The sequence below is a fragment of the Brassica oleracea genome, chromosome C6 (genome assembly GCF_000695525.1).
Source record: "Brassica oleracea var. oleracea cultivar TO1000 chromosome C6, BOL, whole genome shotgun sequence".
Lineage (NCBI taxonomy): Eukaryota > Viridiplantae > Streptophyta > Magnoliopsida > Brassicales > Brassicaceae > Brassica > Brassica oleracea.
In genome coordinates, this window is record NC_027753.1 from 38,468,997 (window position 1) to 38,487,892 (window position 18,896).

Below are 18,896 nucleotides of genomic sequence, written 5' to 3' on the forward strand. Positions count from 1 at the left end.
CTAATTGATTATTGATCCATCGTACTTTCTTATCATCCATCCACAGCTAAGTTTTGTAATAGCATTTCACAGTTGAGTAATAAAAACAATAACGGTTTTGTTTCATATCTTTTGTTATCAATTTCTATCGTTTCATTCTACTGCAGTGTGGGTGGATTTTTTTTTTTCTTATAAATTTTTGTATGTTCATTACAAATTATGGAAGAAAATGTTTAGTAACATTTTATAATTATAAAAGTCCTTTATAAAAACATTTTAGGTTGAACTAGTTTAGAAAACGTAGAAAATAATTTAAGAAAATCAATAGAAATGTGATATGGAATTATATAGTACTCCATCCATTTCTAAATACAAGATGTTTTGTCCGAGTCCTTCTCTGGAGCTGCTGTCTCTGCATTCTCCATAGGAGAGGGTGTATGCTTAGACCGCATATCATTTCCTCAGGGTCGGCTCAAACCTTTTACGGGCCCTGGGGCAAAATTAAAAAAAGTGACCCTTAACCGATGAAATTAAAATTTTGAAATTGTAGTTACAGGGTAAAATAAAATCGTTTTCGTTTGAAAAGGTAAGCACAACCATAAAAGTAAAACAGACTTGCTCTTTTTATAGCTTCTTTTTTCTTGAGAATGAAATCATTTGTTCCTACAAAAACCTTCAAAATATAATATCTTTAGTCGGCTATACTTCAAAGTCAAGTTAATTTCTAAAATTTAAGTAAAATTTCTAAAATTTAAGTAAAAAGAAAAGTACGCCTGGATTTAAGAATCAAAAAATGAATTGATGAAGCTGAAAGTGAAAGTGAAATGGATACCTGAAACAAGAAAAACAAAAAAAAAATCCTCAGACGTTTTAGAAACGAAAAAAATATTTTGTTTTACCAAAAAAAAAATCAGTGATCTCTAAACAAAAAACAGAATAGTAAAAAAAATATTAAAGATCACTTACATAAACTAATCAACAATGTAAGAATCCTTGAAGAATCAACGATTTTGAAGGTATTAAAATTGTATTGTCACTGAAGACGTATTGATGAAATACATTCATGCTTAAAAAGCTCACATTAGATAACTACTTTTAATGTTGATTATAATATTTTAATATTAATTATAATTTGGTAAAAGTTTAATCAAATTAACATAAATAAGATTTTGTTTCCATAAAGTTAGATTTATAAATTTTGTATTTATTAATTTTGTTTTTCTAAAACGTATATATATAGTTTACAAAAAATAGAGTTACACTACTATATTAAAAAAAAAAATTATGGGCCCCTTCCAACAATGGACCCTGGACGGGTGCACTGCTGGCCCCTGGTCATCAGCCGGCCCTGCATTTCCTATCCAGAAGGACGTGTGTGTAGGCACCAAATAATAAAACGACTTCATACTTATCATATATGAAAATGCATGGTTGGACCATGGAAAATAATATTCATAACTAACGTATAATTTGACCTTATATATAATTCGAGTGAAACCATTTGATTAAACAACTTCAAAACGTCCCACAACTAAGGCGTCAAAAGCCTCCCCATAAGACCAGAAGTTTTGGAATTTTATCACTGTAGTAGCTATGATTTGTACTAGCATTTTCATAGTGGAATAAAATAAGCAAATGTTTTGTTTCATATATTTGATTATCAATTAATTCTGATGCAGCGTGGGTGATTTTTTTTTCTTTTTTTTTTATTGTTATTGTTTTATGTTCATTACGTTCGTCCTACACATCAATCGAACTGAATACATTGGTCTGAGCTAATGAGTTTCTATCAACAAGACGAGGAAAAAACAAAAGGAGGCACCAAGAAACCCAATCAGAGGAAGAGCTCTTGTGGCAGTGAGGTGGGGCAAAACTTCTTTGCTGCAAACTTGTACTGCCAAAAAAAAAAAAAAAAACATTTCAACTATCTTATTATATGAAGCTAATAATAATAAATAACAAAAGAAGTGGGATGAGTTGTTACTTTGTCTTGACTGTACTTCTTTCTGACTGCAACTACATCGGCTGAGGGACTCTCATGACATAGCTGAAGAAGATTCTTAACGCATCCTTCCAAATGTTTAGCCCTGTACGATGTGTAATGCTCCAACGTAGAGCTCTGTCAAAACACGCAAATTTTAACAGGTTTGTTAGAACACTGAGTCAAACAAAGCTAAAGACAGTAAATACAGATTCTACGTCATACCCATGGTTTTCTTGAAGGGTGTAATATGCATTGTGCCAAGAAAACAGCAGAGGCTGCAACAAGTGATGGAGCGTAGCGAAGCATAGCGTAATCCAAGAGAGATAATTCGCTGAGATAACTCGCTAGTGACTCAAACAGCAGTGACGTGACCTAACAGAGAGCAATAATAACCCATCACCCATTGAGAAAATAGCTCATCTTCAATTTTTATATAACACTATACCTCCTTTTTGCCTTTAGCAGCACGAACAAAGCGCCTAATTAACCACCATATTAACAAGTCCAGATCAGCAGGGAACACACATCACACAAAAGTAGAAATAACATCGATATGATAAGAAGCTACCTCAAGAAACATTTTGCTGTTGGAGTTGTTAATTCGAACTTCAAGTAATTCAGAACAGAAGACTCCATCTCCAGAAGCTGTTACAAACATTTAAAGTTAACCATGTAAACCCCACTAGAAAAAAAAAAAGAGTTTTTCCACGGAAGAGGAAAGCACAAACCTCGTTTCTTGAGTATGTGTTATCAGTGATGTAACAGAAACTCTCCACTTGAGGCACACACACTTCTTCATATTTTCTGAGAAAATTCAGTAAGTTCACAAGTTCAAAAAATTGCATACTTTTGAATAATCCAAAGTATAAAGCCTCAAGAGTATAGATTCCTTACGATGCAATCATCATGCACGAAACACCAAGCAACTGCAGGTTTTGCTTGGTAATCACATTCCCTGAAAGATACCTGTCTAAACAGTTCACCGCCAAATACAACGTCTCTGGCAAAAGCCTATACTCTTCAGCAACCTGCAGTTTCATGAAAGAAACGTTTTTTAATAACAACGAAACTCGTGAATTAGGATTCATCAAAGGCTTATTTATTACCTCAACGAGCCAGTCAATGAGTATAGTACGCATGCTAGCATTGATGTTAGACTGAACTCTCTCCATGTAATCAAAAGCAGGCCTTTTCTTCACCTGCATTGCACACACAACAATCAAGTTCAGGAACAGAGCAAAGTTTTAGTGTTTAAATTTACAGCGATTCCAAAACCTCGGATGAACGCAAATGCTCGTAGATATCGCAAGCAAAGGCACCACAAAGCTGTGGATCCACGAGGTTACTATCAATATCATCAACCTCATCATCATCATCATTTCCCAAATCTGACTCTGCAACGAAGGATGATTCGATGTCTTCGTAAGGAACGAGCACGTTCGATTTGGGAGGTTTCGGTGCCTTCTTTGATTTCCCGATCTTATTCGAACAATGCACCTTCGATAGAGGAACGAATTTTACAGATTATGAACCCTAAAACCCTAATTTCTCTCGGCGAGGAAGAAGTTTAACTTACGAGAGTAGACGACGGAGCGGAGATTCTAGATCCGGTCTTCTGATTCGTGATGTCTCCGAGTGGATTACGGCGGTTCACGACGTCGCCGAGTGGGGCTCGAGTCTTGGCCACTACGCTGGGGCGAGAAAGTGGATTCTCCTTGGGTAGATTCCTCGAGGAAGACATTTTTTGTTGAGGATGAAGTGGAAGAACTTCGATTCGGCGGAGTCTTCGTTCTCCGGTTAGATCTTGAGTGAGAAGACGATGAACAAACAAAGGAAGAAGAAAGAAAGAGTCGGAGGTTACTATTTCTATTTATTAATAATAAGTGAATTAATCCTGGCCGTTGGATGAAGTCAACAAACCGTTACGACTTACGCGATTGGATTAATAGATGGGACCCCACTTTTGTTGAGCGCCAAACTTTTATTGTACTGAAGCATTAGTAAACCTTCTTTATGAGGGAGAGGTTTTTAACAAGAGCCGTGGGAAAAATTAGTGTACCCTCCTCCATATAGAACATAATTTAATAATTGTTTGGAATGATATTTTTGAAATTTTTGAATAGTAGAGATCTAGATGTGGAATTTGAAAAACTAAAGTCCCGGTTTTTAATTTTTGTTTTAGTTTATTGTGGGTAAAATATGTGATTGATTTGTTTGTTGATCTGTGGGAGACTTTGATACCTCAAGTATGGCACATAACTGGAGAAATTTTGAGACTAGTGTAGTATTCTAAGAGAAATACTGCTTTCAAGTGATGTGTTGTTGTCTGGTTAAGTATAAAGTCGTCTTTCATCATCATAAGAATCTGTTGATAAGTTTTTTTTTTTTTTTTTTTTTTTTTTTTGATAATTCAGGGTTCCCCGCTTCGCGGGTCATTCCCTGGGCCCGGTTAGGCAGCGGGCCAGCTTCACCCGGGAGGTTTTTCCCTGAGTCCGAAGGCCCAGTACCCACTTTAGTGACAGAGATGAGCAGTTCGCTTCCGGCTGGCGTCGAACCCGGAAGCATGACAATTGGCCCTCAAAGCTCTAACCAGTAGAGCTGACTCATCCCGTCAGTAAAGTTTTTGCTCGTTCCCTATTGTTTAAAATTTTAAATGATCTTACAATCCCATTTTTTATGCGTTTAGACTTCTTGTAGCCGGCGCTGATGAGTGCCTACTAGACGTGGCAAGCAATACAATATGAAAACTCCACTTCTTGACTCTATGCTGGTCGTTAGAAGTTTGGTTTGACCTTTATGTGACAAATGTCATCATCATGCCTTTGTACAGTTTCTAATGACTTAATTGGAATCTTATGCATACGAGACAGAAAAAGGTTTAAGTGGTTATACCTTTTGCGTTTCATGTAGGGAAAAGAGTCACTGTGACATTTGATCATTTCAAAGTTTGAATTACCAACAGTTTTATTTTTTTGGTCTGGTTTCAATTTTCCCCTTTCACGTCTAAATCATGAAAGACCGCGTGCTGTAACTATATTAGAGCACTTATATGTGAAATCTTTGTAGCCTCTTTATTCTGTCGACCTGTTATTATACATAACATGTATCATCACAAGCTTATGATGTGTTATCAGCTAAAAGTTAAATACTGTGTGCTATATACCAAAACTGAATAAAACTGATTGCTAAAAGTTAAAATACTGTGTGCTATATACCAAAAACAGAATAAAACAAGCATTTCTCATGTCTCATGGCCTAGATTGAAAGAAGCATTTTTCCTCCAGGTTTTTGTGTGGGTAATATAATTTAATCTCAATTCAAGTTTGAAATTTTGAATATTATATAGTTATAACAAAAAATGTTGAATATTATATTATATGGTGACTATTGTATAATTGAAAAGGTTAAGTTTAATGGTGGGGACAAATAGAAACCAAGTCAAATAACACAGATAAACTTCTCTAATCTCTCCCGCCACCCACCTCCTCTAATCTCGCCTCTCATCTCTCATTCTCTCTCCTATCCTATCTCATGTTTTGTCCTAATATAAAGACATTAAACTCAATTCTTAATCCAAAGTCACAAGTCATCTCTCTCTCTTTATCTATCTCTTTGGTTTTGTTTTCATATCTCTTCTTGTGAGCATAAACCAAAACCCAGTATGGCTATTGTTGCTGCCGTTGATGATTCTTTCAAGAGACCAGGAACTGTACCTTTCAGCTGGGAGGTCCGACCCGGTGTACCGAAGACCCGAGTTTCTCAACCCGGAACCGGAACCGGAAACGCTCCTCTTCTTCAGCCACCCAAGAAACTCTCTCCTCTCCGGTTAAAACCGTTGTCTCACTCCCAGCCGCTTCTCCCGCCGGCGCTATCTCCGCCGTCGTCTTCTTTCATCTCCAGCTCCAAGAGCCGCTCTCTATCTCCTCTCGCCCCTTCATTTCCAACTCCGTCGAAGCTCAAACCGCCGCCGCCGTCTCAGTCCGGACTCTACTCTCCGGCGCCTTCTTTCCGTTCGACCCCGCGCGCTTTCTCCGAGCGGTGGCAGCTCAACCGCCATGACCGGGTCAGACCCGGATCCGAGTCCGCGCCCAGACCCGACTTTGCTTTCGCCGGGCTCGGGTGTTTCCCGACGCCGAAGTTTAGGCTGAGGAAGAGCAAGACCGGTGGTCGGAGAAAAACCGGGTCGAGGCTGGACAGGGACTACTGCTCCGATATGGAGACGATGTCGCCGTGGACCGCTTCTAGCCGGAGATCGGTTTCTCCGAGATGGGACTCGCCGAAGTCGTCGTTCTCTTCGCTCCGGTTCTCGCCGCGACTCGCCAGCGAAGCTGAATGGGTCGGGTTTGGGCTCTTTTAAGCCCATTTTAATGAAATGGGCCGAGATGGGCTCTTTTAGCCATCCGATTCCAAGCCTGTATCGCCCAAATCAGTAAATGTTTGGGCTAGAATGTAATGTTCTTGGTTCCTATATCTAATGCCAATAGAGTTTTTTTTATCTCTGTAATATTTTTGAAGTTTTGAGCGTGGGAAAAAAGATTGTAAACTGTGGAAGTGAAATCAAGTTTTCCTTATAAAATGTCTTTTAAAATGGTTCTAATAGTTAATTTAAAATGTATAGGGCTTGATTGAATTTTTTTAAAAAAGTAAAGGGCTCTCTATAAACTTGCAACGAAAGTGCCATAGTTTTCAGAACACTTGATAAAGAGATGCATAAAGAGAGTGAGAGAAGGTATAGAACAGAAATATAGAAGAGCCATGAAGATCATATTTTAAACTTTTTCTAGTATATTGATTACTTCTGACATACACAAGGGGTATTAGTATATATATATATATATATATATATACTCAAAAAAATCCCTTGTTTCTATGAAAACAGCTTAACAAAACATCCTTATTTCACTACTAGTAAAGACTCTTCTTCTCTGGTGTCAAAGCTCTCCATCTTTCCTGTACTTAGAAGCATCAGTTCCTGAGAAGAGATCTCCTATCAAACCAAAGCCTCTCGGATAAGCCTCCTCCTCAGACAAGTCTCCTCCATTGTCTTGACCCACACTGTTTACACAAAAGGCAGAAAGAATGAACTGTATTATAGATTTGATGGAAGCAACAACAAGAAAGAGAGGCGAACAAGAAGGTTCAGAACCTGGGAAGCTTGTCACAGTCTGAAGGGATCCATCCGATCCTCTGCTTCTCATTGTCGTAGATCACCATTATCCCTTGAAAAGATATGTCTATCACACACACACACACACACACACACATAGCCATAAGACATTTGTTGTCAAAAGTAATAAACAATTAAACTTGGTTTATCTCTTTTACTAACCCCCAATGATGTTGTAGTTCTCAAGCCCAATCTCAGTTCCGTTTAGAATCCCCAAACACACGTTTCCCTTTTCCTGAATAAACAAACTCTCTCAAGTCTCAGACACTGCACAAGGTCCTGTATCGTCAGCATATATAGGTAAACTCACAGTGATGATGAGATAAGACTCTGGAGGAATCTGAAACACCTGACCGTTCTTCTGACTCCCACCAAACCGTAAACTAATCGTCCTGAAGTATTTCTTCACATCATGCACCGACTTCAAAGCCCTTTTGTCTTTCCAACACACCGGTAAGCTCTTATCTTCCTTACTATCCTTCAAAGCCTTCCCCTTCAAGTCCTTTCTCACAAGCTCAAGAACCGCTTGGTACGCCTCGGCGTTGAAGTAAGTGTAGGAGCTCCCACTATCGAAAACGAAGCTAACGCCTTTGACACCAGTGGCCTTGTCGTCAAAGAGAATCTCCGCTGGTCCCGTCTTGTAGTTTTTACTAGGCGGCTTGAGAGCCAGCGAAGTCCATGTGACACCATAGGAAGGAACAAGCTCGTCTCCGATAGAGAGAAAGCCGCCTTTACCGTCACGGCTCAAGCAATGCACGATCACGTTCTTGGTTACACCCAAGGAGCTGAGCTGCGAGGAGATGCTTACTTTGCCACGGCCGAGGCCGAGGATCCCGGCTGTTGGAGGTGGAGGGTGTGGGCCAGGGCTCTGCTGATCGTACCCGCATCCGAAGGTCAAGTGGGGATGCATAGTGGAGCCGTTCTCGAGCCTGAGAGGGAACTCGTCAGAGACGAGAACGCCAACGGAGGAAGCGTGGTCTGAGTAGCCAATCTCGTAGTCACACTGGTCCTCAGGGTCGTCACAAGGTTTGCTCTGAGGAAGGTCTAGGCCAGAACAAAGGAGGTGGGAGCAGGGTAAAGTGTTGTGATTAGGCTTGTACTGACTATCACGTGGCTGCAAAGACAAGAGATAGATATGTAAAAGATGCTAAAAAGACCATTCCTTTGTTATGTCGCAAAGTCAAAAAAGGTATAACCTTTGTGCAACCGTTGCAGGGAGCATCGCACTGAACCCAAGTGAGGTCACTGCCAGTGTCAATGTCCAAGTCAAAGAGCTTAGGTGGGTTCCCTATGTTGAGCAACACATAATAGTACCTGAAGGAAAAAAAAAAAGATGAGTTCTTGAAATGCAAAATCAAATTTGGTGCCAAAGGTGTGATCGTTGAGTCAAATTCACAAATGGGTCACTAGAAAGAACCGACAAAACAAGAAAAGAAGTGAACTTTAAAGTTACCCGAGAGGGTGAACGTTGCCCGAGACGGGGAAGACGACGGAGGAGCCGAGACGGCGGTTCTGTAGCTTGACCTGTCCCTTGGAGGAGTCTTTGGTAGCTTGAGAAGGTTGTTGAGCACAGAGGAGGAGGAAGAAGAAGACAGCTGGAAAGATGTTTACTGTCTGGCTTTTGGGATTCATCGTGATGATTACTTTTTCTCCAGATCCCAAGGAAGGTTTCCTTTTCGGAGGAGAAAAAGTTTTGACACTTTCTGCTACTGCTGCTGCTACTCTTGTTTATATATATATAGAGAGAGAGTATCTCACTTTTAACTGCTCGCAAGTTGCAAGTTGCAAGTTGCAAGTTGAAAGAGAGGTTTTTGCTTTGAGTTCCAGTAGAGATTAGATAGATTGATTGAGAAAATTGGAGTTTACTTCTTGCAGAAAAACGTCAACGCGCATCGGTCACATGCGGTGTGTAAGATCGATCGATCACTCGCGGAACCATGACTGATAAAAAAGATATAAAAGGCCCAATATGCTCGGCCCATACTGTACTCTTATTTCTATTTTGTCCCTCTTTTTTTTTGAATAATTTTATTCCACTACAACATAAAATGTTATACATGATGAATGAATACTAGTAATATAGAAAATTTTATTTGATTAATAATTCATTAATATTTCTATTATAATATAAAAATAATTATTATTATTAATTAATATAGAATAATAAAAAAAATTATATCAAATAAGAAATATTTTATAAATATTAAACAGAATTTTCATATGAATATTTTTTGTAAAAAAGTTTAATACGTGAAATAGAATGTATACTTTTTGTAACCAAATAAAATTATTGGTTGTAAACTTATTATTATAATAATTTTTATAATTTATAATAAAATAATAAATCCCGGTAAAGTAAAGAAATTCCACTTTTCTAGACTACAAAAACAATAATCAGGTATGGTTTCTCTAAATTTAGATAATTCTAAATTAAGAAGAAGCATAATCAGCTATATTTGTAGTAGCAAGTAAAATTAGGCGCGTGGGTTTCACTTGTAAAGTTAAATGATAAGAGATATGATTATTATCCAGTTAAGAGTTGAGTGAGTGACTTCAAACACATCCAAGTAGCAAAGCATCCTCTAACTTTCCGACACATCTCCAACTCACTTCTCTCCTCCCACCGTTTCGCCACCGTACGTGACAATAATGGCTCTATCTCTCTCCGCCGCATCTCACTCACTCTGCTCCTCCTCCACCACCCGAGTCTCTCTTCCCCCCGCCGCCGTTTCATCCTCTTCCTCCTCCCCATCTTCTCCCTCTCTCGTTTCCTTTTCTTCTCTCCGAAGCCTCGCCTCCTCCTCCTCCTCCTCCTCCTCCTCCTCTCTCTTCCCCCATTCCCCATCCCTCGTTCAGAGAAAACATCCGAACAGAGGCTCTAGTAACACGGTGGTTTCTCCCACACGTGCTGCTGCCTCTGACGCAGCTCAGCTGAAAAGCGCTAAAGAAGACATCAAAGTCCTCCTCCGTACAAAGTTCTGCCATCCCATTCTCGTTAAGTATCCCTTCTCTTCTTCTGATATAATGTTTTAGGACATGAATATATTGAGTTTGTGTTTTGTTTTGCAGGTTAGGTTGGGATGGCACGATGCTGGAACGTACAACAAGAACATAGAGGAGTGGCCACAGAGAGGTGGGGCTAACGGAAGTCTTAGGTTCGAGCCTGAGCTTAAACACGCTGCAAACGCTGGTAACTTGTTTTTTGTTGTCTTAATAAAGACTTGTGGTCTTGTCCCTTTATAATAGTTGTACCTTTTTGATATTTTACAGGTCTCGTTAATGCGTTAAAGCTCATTGAACCTATAAAAGAAAAGTACTCTAACATCTCTTTCGCCGACTTGTTCCAGTTAGCTAGTGCCACTGCTGTAGAGGTAATCTTGGGTTTGGTCTAGTAGGTAGGAGACTGACTATCTATGTTGGTTCTTTAACTACTTTTAGTGATATAACTTCAGGAGGCTGGTGGTCCTGAAATACCCATGAAGTATGGGAGAGTTGATGTCTCGGCGCCTGAGCAGTGTCCAGAAGAAGGAAGACTCCCTGGTTAACTTAAATCTTTTCCCCATTGTCTGTTACATGGCTTCAAAGAGTTTTGTTGCTTCAGCTTTTGTTATTTGAATCAGAGTTTGAAAATGAATGTGTAATGGTGTAGATGCTGGACCACCTTCACCAGCGGATCATTTGAGAGAAGTCTTCTACAGAATGGGACTAAATGATAAGGTTTGCTTTGTTTGTTTCTTTTTTTTTGTTCATGTTTATTCTCATTTTTTCTGAAAGTTAAGTTTTTTCTTCAAGCAGGAGATAGTTGCTTTATCTGGTGCGCACACCCTAGGCCGATCCAGACCAGACCGTAGCGGCTGGGGCAAACCTGAGACAAAGTACACGGTATTAGTTCATAGATATTTACTAATATCTAGCTCCCTTCTTTGTTGAATGGCTATAGTATGTTGCAGAAAGCTGGACCTGGAGAACCAGGAGGACAGTCATGGACAGTGAAATGGCTCAAGTTTGACAATTCCTACTTCAAGGTCTGTCTTATTAATCTAACTTTTAGATTCTAAGCAGTGTTCTAAAAATCGGCTGCCTAACCACTGTCTAGCGATTTCTCGAACATTGATTCTAAGACCTTCAGTTCCTTGAGCACTGACTAAGTTGTATGACTTATCCAGGATATCAAAGAAAAGAGAGACGAAGATCTTCTTGTTTTGCCCACTGACGCAGCACTATTTGAAGATCCTTCATTCAAGGTTTACTAAGATGCATCAGAATCATTTCTTTGTTACTTCAAAGATAAAATGTTTTTTTTCTTCTTCTTCTAAATAATCTCTTTTGCTTTTACAGAACTATGCAGAGAAATATGCTGGAGATCCAGCTGCATTCTTCAAGGACTACGCTGAAGCTCATGCTAAGCTCAGCAATCTTGGTGCAAAGTTTGATCCTCCTGAGGTATGTCCATACACAAAAAAAAAAAAAAAGAGATAACGTGAAGCTACTTTGTGTGTTACCATTATGAACCATGCATAGTCCCAAACTGCTAAAGTGTGTTACTACTGAACTTTTATCAGGGCATTATCATTGACAATGGCCCTGCACAAGGAGAGAAGTTCGTAGCTGCTAAATATTCCACTCAAAAGGTTTGTTCTCACTACTTTGTGTGTATTGTAGCTTAATCTGTATATATATATACATTTTAAGTTAATGGTTCTTGCTTTTTCAAAAATAATGCAGAAAGAGCTTTCGGATTCGATGAAGAAGAAGATAAGAGCAGAGTATGAAGCTATTGGAGGAAGTCCAGATAAGCCATTGCCCACTAACTACTTCCTCAACATCATAATTGCCATCAGCGTTTTGGTCCTCTTGTTCACTTTCTTGGGTAATAACAACTCCTCTGATTACTCTGGTTTCTAAATTGTGAACATTGTTTTTAATTTTACATATATACATAACTATGTCATCTTCAAATATTCTTTGTAAACAAGCACATCATTGTAATAATATGGTGAGAGACTAGAGACAAAACTACAAAGCATAGCTCTCTTTGATTAGGCTAACCATTGTGCTTGTTTCTACAAGCAAGGAAGATTATTGTTTTGTTTTTCTAAGAAATAATCTTAAGAGGAACTTTTCAAGTTTTTTTAAAAAAACCACGTGCGACATGGACGTGCGTAGTTATGCTCAATCAATTTCATTGATACTTTACTTGTTGGGAAAAATCAAAGTTTACAACTAAATGGAATTTATTCAAATATTAAATTATGAATCTAGAAAGGTGTATATGCATTTGAATTGGTTGGTATGGACAACGATGTTCCTACCTCTTAATGACGCAATAAGCTTACGACTAGTCGGTGCGGTTTGGTTAGACTCATTCCCATTTTTCTTATCATCCTCTTTGAAACTTTCTTCTTTTATTTCTTTGGTATATATGATATGCAAATTGGTGTTGTAGCATCAGATTAGACACACCCACGACCAAACTTATTACACTCTGTCTCACCAGTTTAAAACGGCTCACAACGACAAAAATAATGCATTATTTTTCAGCATTTACAACAAAAGACAGCTATAACTGTTAAGAGATTTGTGAAACTGAAAAGGAACATGATCAGTTGTATATAGATAGATAAATAAGATAACCATGTGTCTGTCTATTATGTAATGTTCAATTTTCTTTAGAAACTTGTAAATACGCATCATATAGTATAAGAGTTCAAAAGAGATCCGAATAGATCGAGAAACGTGGCATTTTGAGTGAAGTGAATGAGTTAAAACAACTCATTGCTAAACAACACAATCATTATTGTGTTTTGCCACTGATTATGGACTAATTAAAGCGAAAGCAAGTGGGCAATCATGTAAGTTTAAGTGAGAACATTATTTTTGAGGATAAAAACGAAAAATCCCCATGCTATTAGTTTGGTTGTAATTTGGGGTTGGGGTTGGGACAAGAAAGGTGCATGTGATCTGGATTTGGACTCACATGGCCTACTTTTATTTATCACCCAAGTCTCAATGTGGCATGATATATGCATCATCGTGACAGTATTCAAAATATACATGCATTATTGTTACAGTATTCAAATAATGAACCGTATGTAGTGAAAGTGAACATTCATCTATATGTGATTTGGATTTGAAGACTATATTCACCAGTTTACAGTGTGACTATTGTAAACACTTACATAAAGACAAAAAGAGTCCTGACTTCTTAAAATGAAATTGGTTTTATTGCTTATAAAAATATCTCAACTAATTTTGATAAGCTTTTTATTATTCAGATTTTTACTTAATTTGATATTTCAGCTAATTATTCTATTTATTTAATACATTAATTTTTAAAGCTGTACTCGTTTAATATTTTTGACTCAACAGAAAATTAACTGGGATTTTCTACAACATTAAAACATGGAGAATGGACCAATTTAAAAAGAAAAATAAAGATTAGATCCCATAATCTACAATTTATTTACTTCTGTATTATTTGGTAACCTATAATCCATTTTTATAGTCCTTTCCTAATTTTATACTTAATCCAAATGATGAAATCTATTTTGTCTATGGGTAATAAAACAGTAAAGCTTTTATCTACACTTTTGGATGTATTATGTACAAACTGTACACCGCTATATCACGCTGTCTACACAAAGATAGAAATAATAGCAAAACACACATTAAAAAGAGTTAAAAAAAGAAAATAAAATAAGAGAAGAAAATACTTACACGTCGTCTTCTACTTTTGATTGTCACTCTCTCCCGGCGAACTAAAAATTTCCAGAGAAGAAATAAAAAAACATTTGAGTCCTTTTTAACCATTCCTCGTTGCTCCCACTTTCTCCTTCCCCAATTTAATTCTGCAATAAATATTCGCCGAGCTTTCATCGCACATCTCTATCCATTAAATCTAGTAAAGTTACAATAATTAATAGCAACACGACGACTTTTCTTTTTGTTTTTATTTTTCCCCTTGTTGTCAGTCTCCTTCGTGTATTCACGTTACGTATAATAAGTCATCACCAGCAGCCATCCATGGATTGTTCTGTTTTGTTTCGCTGTTACTCATGCATCACCTTTCTCCTCTGTTATTTATAACACGACAACATTTAAAAAAAAAAAAAAACTAGCTCTGTTCCGACAACTTTTTGAGGACATGGTAGCTTCGTGTCCGAAAACAATCGGTCTGAAAAGAGAATGAGACTTGTAACAGAGTTCTTAAGAAAGTTGTTACCATGGGTTGCGGAGGATCCAAGATTGATGAGCAACAGCTTGTGATTCTCTGCAGAGAACGCAAAGAGCTGATCAAAACGGCGTCGCATCACCGCACCGCTCTCGCCGTAGCTCACCTCGTTTACCTCCAGTCTCTCCGCGACGTCGGTGAAGCTATCCAGCGTTTCGTTGACGAGGAGAGCGTCGTCAGCTCCTCGGCTTCTTCCTCGGCCGTTCTCACGCTTCCCTCCGACGAAGGGAAGCCGAAGAAGCGCAAAGGCTCGATCTCTTCCACGTCGATTTCTCATTCGGTTATCGAAGAAGAAGATGGAGACGGTTCGCATTTGAATCTCTCTTCCGGATCTGAATCCGGTTTAGAAGATGATGATCATATCCAAATCGATACCACTCCTGAACCGGACCTAAACCGGTCAAAACAAACAATTATTCCCCCCGGTTATCCAACCGGCTATCCTCCACCCGGTTATCCAACAGGCTATGCTCCACCGGGTTATCCGTACCCGTATCCGGTTGGAGGATGGGGATTCAATCCAAACCCGAATCGAGGAATGTATTTCATGAAGAAATCTTCAACACCATCTCAACCGTTCGTTTTCAAACCGGAGAATCACCGAGTAGAGCCGTCCGATCCCGGTTATTTCATTAATCCTGGGCCAACCGGTTCCGGTTATCTCCATAATCCTAATTTCTCCGGTTATCCTCCTCCTTCTCCCGCAAAGCCACCACCGGCTCTCCCCTCGCCGCCTAGAGCCTCCACGTGGGACTTCCTGAACGTTTTCGACACGTACGATTACGGAAACGCACGTTCCCGTGCAGCTCCGAGCTACTTGGCGTCGATCTCGAGCAGCCCTGACTCTAAGGAGGTCAGAGAGAGAGAAGGGATCCCTGAGCTAGAAGAAGTCTCAGACCACGAAGTGATCAAGCAAGTGTACAGACAACGTCCCAAGAGAACACCTTTGAAGAAGGTGAAAGAAACTGTGCCTTTGCCGGAAGAAGTAGCCACTGATTCAGAGACCGTCTCCACGTTTTCAGGTAGCGACGTGGAGTCTGACTTTCACTACGTTAAGAGCAGTAACAGTTCGAGTGGACAGGAGACGATTATGGAGACGGAGAGCTATGGGAACAAGAAAGGAGTGAGCTTGGAGTTGGAGGAGGAAGCGAGTACTTCTTCTTCTTCTTTTGATGTTGAGTCTTCTTCTAAGATAAGTAGCTTTTCGAGTTTGTCGATTCGTGGAACTAGGGAGATTAAGGAAGTTGTGGAGGAGATTAAGAGTGAGTTTGAGATTGCTTCTTCGTGTGGGAAGGAGGTTGCTATGCTGCTTGAGGTCAGCAAGTTGCCTTATCAGCATAAAGACAAGGGTGGTTTTAAAGGTAACATTGTCTTAACTATACATGCTTGCTTGTTTCCTTTTGACTCAAGATTCAGAATAAGGCATGATCATGCATTTTTCATAGGTTTTGTAGAAAAATCATTACACCGTAACTAGGAGTTTTATATAAGCTTAGCGATTAGGTGTATTATTCGGAGTGTAGGTGGAGACTAGGCGTTAAAAATTTATTATATATTATATTAGATATTTAATTTGTAAATTTAATTATAAAATTATTTTCATGAATTATAAAAATTAAATATACAAAAAAAAAATCAGAATTTGTGGACTTATACTGACATTTGTCATTTGATTTAACCGATTTACACCAATTTAGTCGAATTAGACCAACTTATGTTAATTTTAATCGATTTAGTACGGTTTAACTGATTAAACCGATTTTTAGAATATTGGGTTTTTCTTCGGAGTGCTAGAGTTTGCTGGACTGTGACCAAATGTTTTATGTTTCAGTTATCTTATCTAGGATCATGTATCTTGTAGCACCGTCCAAACGCTCTAAGCCAGAACTATCAATACGACTAACATCTAGGACAGTGCAAATGGCAAAAGCATATAATGAGCAAGATGTTAATGTAGGCTTCACTGGAAACCTCTCATCAACCTTGGAGAAGCTCTATGCGTGGGAGAAGAAACTCTACAAAGAAGTCAAGGTACTACAATGCTTTCATATTTGCTCTTTTTAGATTCTTGCATCTCCTGACAATTGTGGTTCTGATGGCAGGGAGAAGAAAAGCTGCGTTCCATCTATGAAGAGAAGTGCAAGTCACTGAAGAAAATGGACTCTCATGGAGCAGAAGCTACCAAGATCGAGGCCACTCGAGCATACATCAGGAAGCTTCTGATGAAAATAGATATCTCTATAAGATCAGTTGATTCCATTTCAAGAAGGATCCATAAACTTAGAGATGAAGAGTTGCAGCCACAGCTCACACAGCTTATTCATGGGTAAGTCATCTTTCCTAGTGTTATGGACCATGGGGCAAAAAGAAAAAAATTAAGTCTCCAAACTAATATTTTACGAAAAAAAATCTGATAAGTATTTTTTTCTTCAAAATTATTTTTTAAAAATAAACTACGATAAAATAAAAATACTTTCATATTAAATAATTTGGACCATTTTTCTTATTTTAAATATAAAAAATACATGTATTTTTTAAAAAATCGAACCCTTATCTATGAAGCTAACGGATTAGACCCGGGTGGTCGAACCGCTTGTCACCTTATCTAAGCCGACACTGATCTTTCCACACATACCTATACACAGAGTAAACTGCAAGAAACAAAACAAAAATAAAACTTATATTTGTGCTTTGAAGGTTGATAAGAATGTGGAGATCAATGCTGAAGTGCCACCAGAAACAGTTCCAAGCCATCATGGAAACCAAGGTTCAGTCCGTAAAGGCCAACACCGTCTCTAGCTCGGAAGCATTTCTTGATCTCGAGACGGAGCTAAGAGACTGGTGCAGCAGCTTCAACGAATGGGTTAACACACAGAAAAAATACGTTCACTCTCTAAACCGATGGCTCTCGAAGTGTCTCCACTACGAGCCAGAGGTGACAGAGGACGGTTACGCTCCTTTCTCACCTAGCCAGATCGGTGCACCGCCAATCTTTACCATTTGCAAAGACTGGCAAGAAGCGATGGGGAGAGTATCCGGAGAGAAGGTGAGCAACGCAATGCAAGGGTTTGCTTCGAGCTTGCACGAGCTGTGGGAGAAGCAGGAGGAAGAAGAGCAGAGGGTCAGAGCATTAGAGATGGAGGTTCGGGACCATGCGGAGTCTGATAAGAGGAGTGTTGTTTCGAAAGGTCGGTCGGAGAGTGGAGTGTCGGTTTTGGATGATCTGAGAGTGGATTTGGATTCGATGAGGAAGAAGCTGGCGGAGGAGAGAGGTAAACGTAAAGAAAACACTGTGAAGGTGGCGTCTTCGAGTAGTAGTACGTTGAAAGGTGGATTGGCTCCTGTTTTTGATGCGTTGAGAAAATTCAACGTAGAGGTTGTGAAAGCTCATGGAATTGTTAGGCTTCAACATCCTCAGACTTCTTGAGTAGAGACCTTTTGCAACGTTTTGAAGTTTTGTTACTTGAAAATTAGATATAGGTTCCTCATTCAAGAGAAAAAAAAACAGATTTGAGAAGTATTGGACCCCGTATATTTTAGTTTATTGTCTACGTGTTACTTCGTTCATTACATAAAGGTTAGTTCTATCTGTTTTGTTAAAAAAAAAATTGGATAAAATATTGAGTTTTATACCATCTTATACTACTAAGCGGATTCAACATTATATATAAAAATTATTTTATGTATTAAATATTTTTACATATTACGAAATAATAAATATATATTAAATAATTAAAAGTCAGTAACTATTAAATATATAATTAAATTGGTGCGAACATATAAATCAATTTTATTAATCCAAAAAATATTTTTTTTATATTTGAAATGATATGTAATTAAATTTAAATGATACTAACATAGATAATATATTTTAGTATATTTTTAATATTAATGTCTATTGAATGATTTCTACTCATATAGTTTTTTTTTATCATTTGTATCTCTTATATATATAAAAATTAAATTACTAATAACAAAATTTTCATTGTGGGATTAATAGTTTTGGTAATTTATAATTTAAAAAAAAACAAGTTGTCAATGATCGTTCAAAACTTCTATCAAAAAAAATTGTTCAAAATAAAATTTGAAACTAAAATATTGTATTTTATATGGTTTATATTTTAATTAAAAACGATATATATATTAATCTAAATAATTAATTAAATAAGAGTTTTTACTTATATAATTTTTGTAATCATTTTTATTTTGTCATAAACCATATAAAATACAAATATTTTGAAAGTTACTTTTTGTCTAGGGAGCATTTTATCAAATGAAAATCCCCTATATATTAATTGAGAAACATTTGAAAAGATGTAACCTCAATTTTGTATTAATTAAAATAGGCTCCAATGCATAGGTGGTACTCAATTAGGTAGTCAATTACATTCAATTGAAAAATAAGTAGGTCCACATTCGATTTTTATATGTTGTTAGATACATAAGTTGGTCAAACTATATGATATAATGATATGATATGTTATTTTCTTTCCTTAAATCAAACCTACGGAATTACCATAAATGACTAATATATA

General features: G+C 37.9%; 5 protein-coding genes across 8 annotated transcripts; 3 read left to right on the plus strand and 2 right to left on the minus strand.

The window, feature by feature from the left end:
- Positions 1-1,666: 1,666 nt before the first annotated feature.
- On the minus strand, positions 1,667-3,778 carry LOC106300131 (cyclin-A1-2). Of its 2 annotated transcripts, XM_013736210.1 has the most exons (10): positions 3,540-3,778; positions 3,239-3,460; positions 3,070-3,162; positions 2,858-2,991; positions 2,692-2,767; positions 2,532-2,608; positions 2,409-2,442; positions 2,186-2,335; positions 1,964-2,098; positions 1,667-1,873 (listed from the first exon to the last, which is right to left on the minus strand). In XM_013736210.1, the coding sequence occupies exons 1-10, from the start codon at positions 3,702-3,704 to the stop codon at positions 1,814-1,816; spliced, it is 1,146 nt and encodes a 381-aa protein (XP_013591664.1). In that variant the 5' UTR covers positions 3,705-3,778; the 3' UTR covers positions 1,667-1,813. The 2 variants fall into 2 exon arrangements, with proteins under 2 accessions (XP_013591664.1, XP_013591665.1); XM_013736211.1 differs by lacking the exon at positions 3,239-3,460.
- A 1,628-nt stretch (positions 3,779-5,406) lies between these two features.
- On the plus strand, positions 5,407-6,566 carry LOC106300132. Its single transcript, XM_013736212.1, has one exon. It carries the CDS (start codon positions 5,625-5,627, stop codon positions 6,318-6,320), a length of 696 nt encoding a protein of 231 aa, XP_013591666.1. The 5' UTR covers positions 5,407-5,624; the 3' UTR covers positions 6,321-6,566.
- A 241-nt stretch (positions 6,567-6,807) lies between these two features.
- LOC106300128 (aspartic proteinase Asp1) lies at positions 6,808-8,946 on the minus strand. Its single transcript, XM_013736208.1, has 6 exons — positions 8,584-8,946; positions 8,327-8,444; positions 7,441-8,244; positions 7,293-7,365; positions 7,110-7,197; positions 6,808-7,018 (listed from the first exon to the last, which is right to left on the minus strand). Exons 1-6 carry the CDS (start codon positions 8,760-8,762, stop codon positions 6,895-6,897), a joined length of 1,386 nt encoding a protein of 461 aa, XP_013591662.1. The 5' UTR covers positions 8,763-8,946; the 3' UTR covers positions 6,808-6,894.
- A 694-nt stretch (positions 8,947-9,640) lies between these two features.
- On the plus strand, positions 9,641-12,172 carry LOC106300129 (L-ascorbate peroxidase T, chloroplastic). Its single transcript, XM_013736209.1, has 11 exons — positions 9,641-10,124; positions 10,200-10,320; positions 10,401-10,501; positions 10,583-10,670; positions 10,780-10,847; positions 10,926-11,012; positions 11,081-11,155; positions 11,297-11,374; positions 11,469-11,573; positions 11,693-11,761; positions 11,856-12,172. The coding sequence occupies exons 1-11, from the start codon at positions 9,780-9,782 to the stop codon at positions 12,033-12,035; spliced, it is 1,317 nt and encodes a 438-aa protein (XP_013591663.1). The 5' UTR covers positions 9,641-9,779; the 3' UTR covers positions 12,036-12,172.
- Positions 12,173-14,199: 2,027 nt separating this feature from the next.
- On the plus strand, positions 14,200-17,933 carry LOC106296261. Of its 3 annotated transcripts, none has more exons than XM_013732359.1 (4): positions 14,200-15,722; positions 16,223-16,392; positions 16,464-16,687; positions 17,059-17,933. In XM_013732359.1, the coding sequence occupies exons 1-4, from the start codon at positions 14,354-14,356 to the stop codon at positions 17,786-17,788; spliced, it is 2,493 nt and encodes an 830-aa protein (XP_013587813.1). In that variant the 5' UTR covers positions 14,200-14,353; the 3' UTR covers positions 17,789-17,933. The 3 variants fall into 3 exon arrangements, with proteins under 3 accessions (XP_013587813.1, XP_013587812.1, XP_013587814.1); XM_013732358.1 differs by having other exon boundaries at positions 16,193-16,392; positions 17,059-17,932; XM_013732360.1 differs by having other exon boundaries at positions 16,319-16,392; positions 17,059-17,932.
- Positions 17,934-18,896: the final 963 nt, after the last annotated feature.

What these genes read in the sequence shown, in the direction of transcription:
- LOC106296261 (XM_013732358.1), top strand. Translation starts at nt 14,354, where the DNA reads ATGGGTTGCGGAGGATCCAAGATTGATGAGCAACAGCTTGTGATTCTC. An exon ending in AACTCTACAAAGAAGTCAAG is followed by an intron (nt 16,393 to 16,463) that starts GTACTACAATGC and finishes TTCTGATGGCAG; the next exon opens with GGAGAAGAAAAGCTGCGTTC. An exon ending in CTCACACAGCTTATTCATGG is followed by an intron (nt 16,688 to 17,058) that starts GTAAGTCATCTT and finishes TGTGCTTTGAAG; the next exon opens with GTTGATAAGAATGTGGAGAT.
- LOC106300129 (XM_013736209.1), top strand. Translation starts at nt 9,780, where the DNA reads ATGGCTCTATCTCTCTCCGCCGCATCTCACTCACTCTGCTCCTCCTCC. An exon ending in TAAACACGCTGCAAACGCTG is followed by an intron (nt 10,321 to 10,400) that starts GTAACTTGTTTT and finishes GATATTTTACAG; the next exon opens with GTCTCGTTAATGCGTTAAAG. An exon ending in AGAAGAAGGAAGACTCCCTG is followed by an intron (nt 10,671 to 10,779) that starts GTTAACTTAAAT and finishes GTAATGGTGTAG; the next exon opens with ATGCTGGACCACCTTCACCA.
- LOC106300132 (XM_013736212.1), top strand. Translation starts at nt 5,625, where the DNA reads ATGGCTATTGTTGCTGCCGTTGATGATTCTTTCAAGAGACCAGGAACT.
- LOC106300131 (XM_013736210.1), bottom strand. Translation starts at nt 3,704, where the DNA reads ATGTCTTCCTCGAGGAATCTACCCAAGGAGAATCCACTTTCTCGCCCC. An exon ending in TCGTGCATGATGATTGCATC is followed by an intron (nt 2,768 to 2,857) that starts GTAAGGAATCTA and finishes GAATTTTCTCAG; the next exon opens with AAAATATGAAGAAGTGTGTG. An exon ending in ACAGCAAAATGTTTCTTGAG is followed by an intron (nt 2,443 to 2,531) that starts GTAGCTTCTTAT and finishes GTGGTTAATTAG; the next exon opens with GCGCTTTGTTCGTGCTGCTA.
- LOC106300128 (XM_013736208.1), bottom strand. Translation starts at nt 8,762, where the DNA reads ATGAATCCCAAAAGCCAGACAGTAAACATCTTTCCAGCTGTCTTCTTC. An exon ending in CCTGCAACGGTTGCACAAAG is followed by an intron (nt 8,245 to 8,326) that starts GTTATACCTTTT and finishes TTGTCTTTGCAG; the next exon opens with CCACGTGATAGTCAGTACAA. An exon ending in GAACTACAACATCATTGGGG is followed by an intron (nt 7,198 to 7,292) that starts GTTAGTAAAAGA and finishes TGTGTGTGATAG; the next exon opens with ACATATCTTTTCAAGGGATA.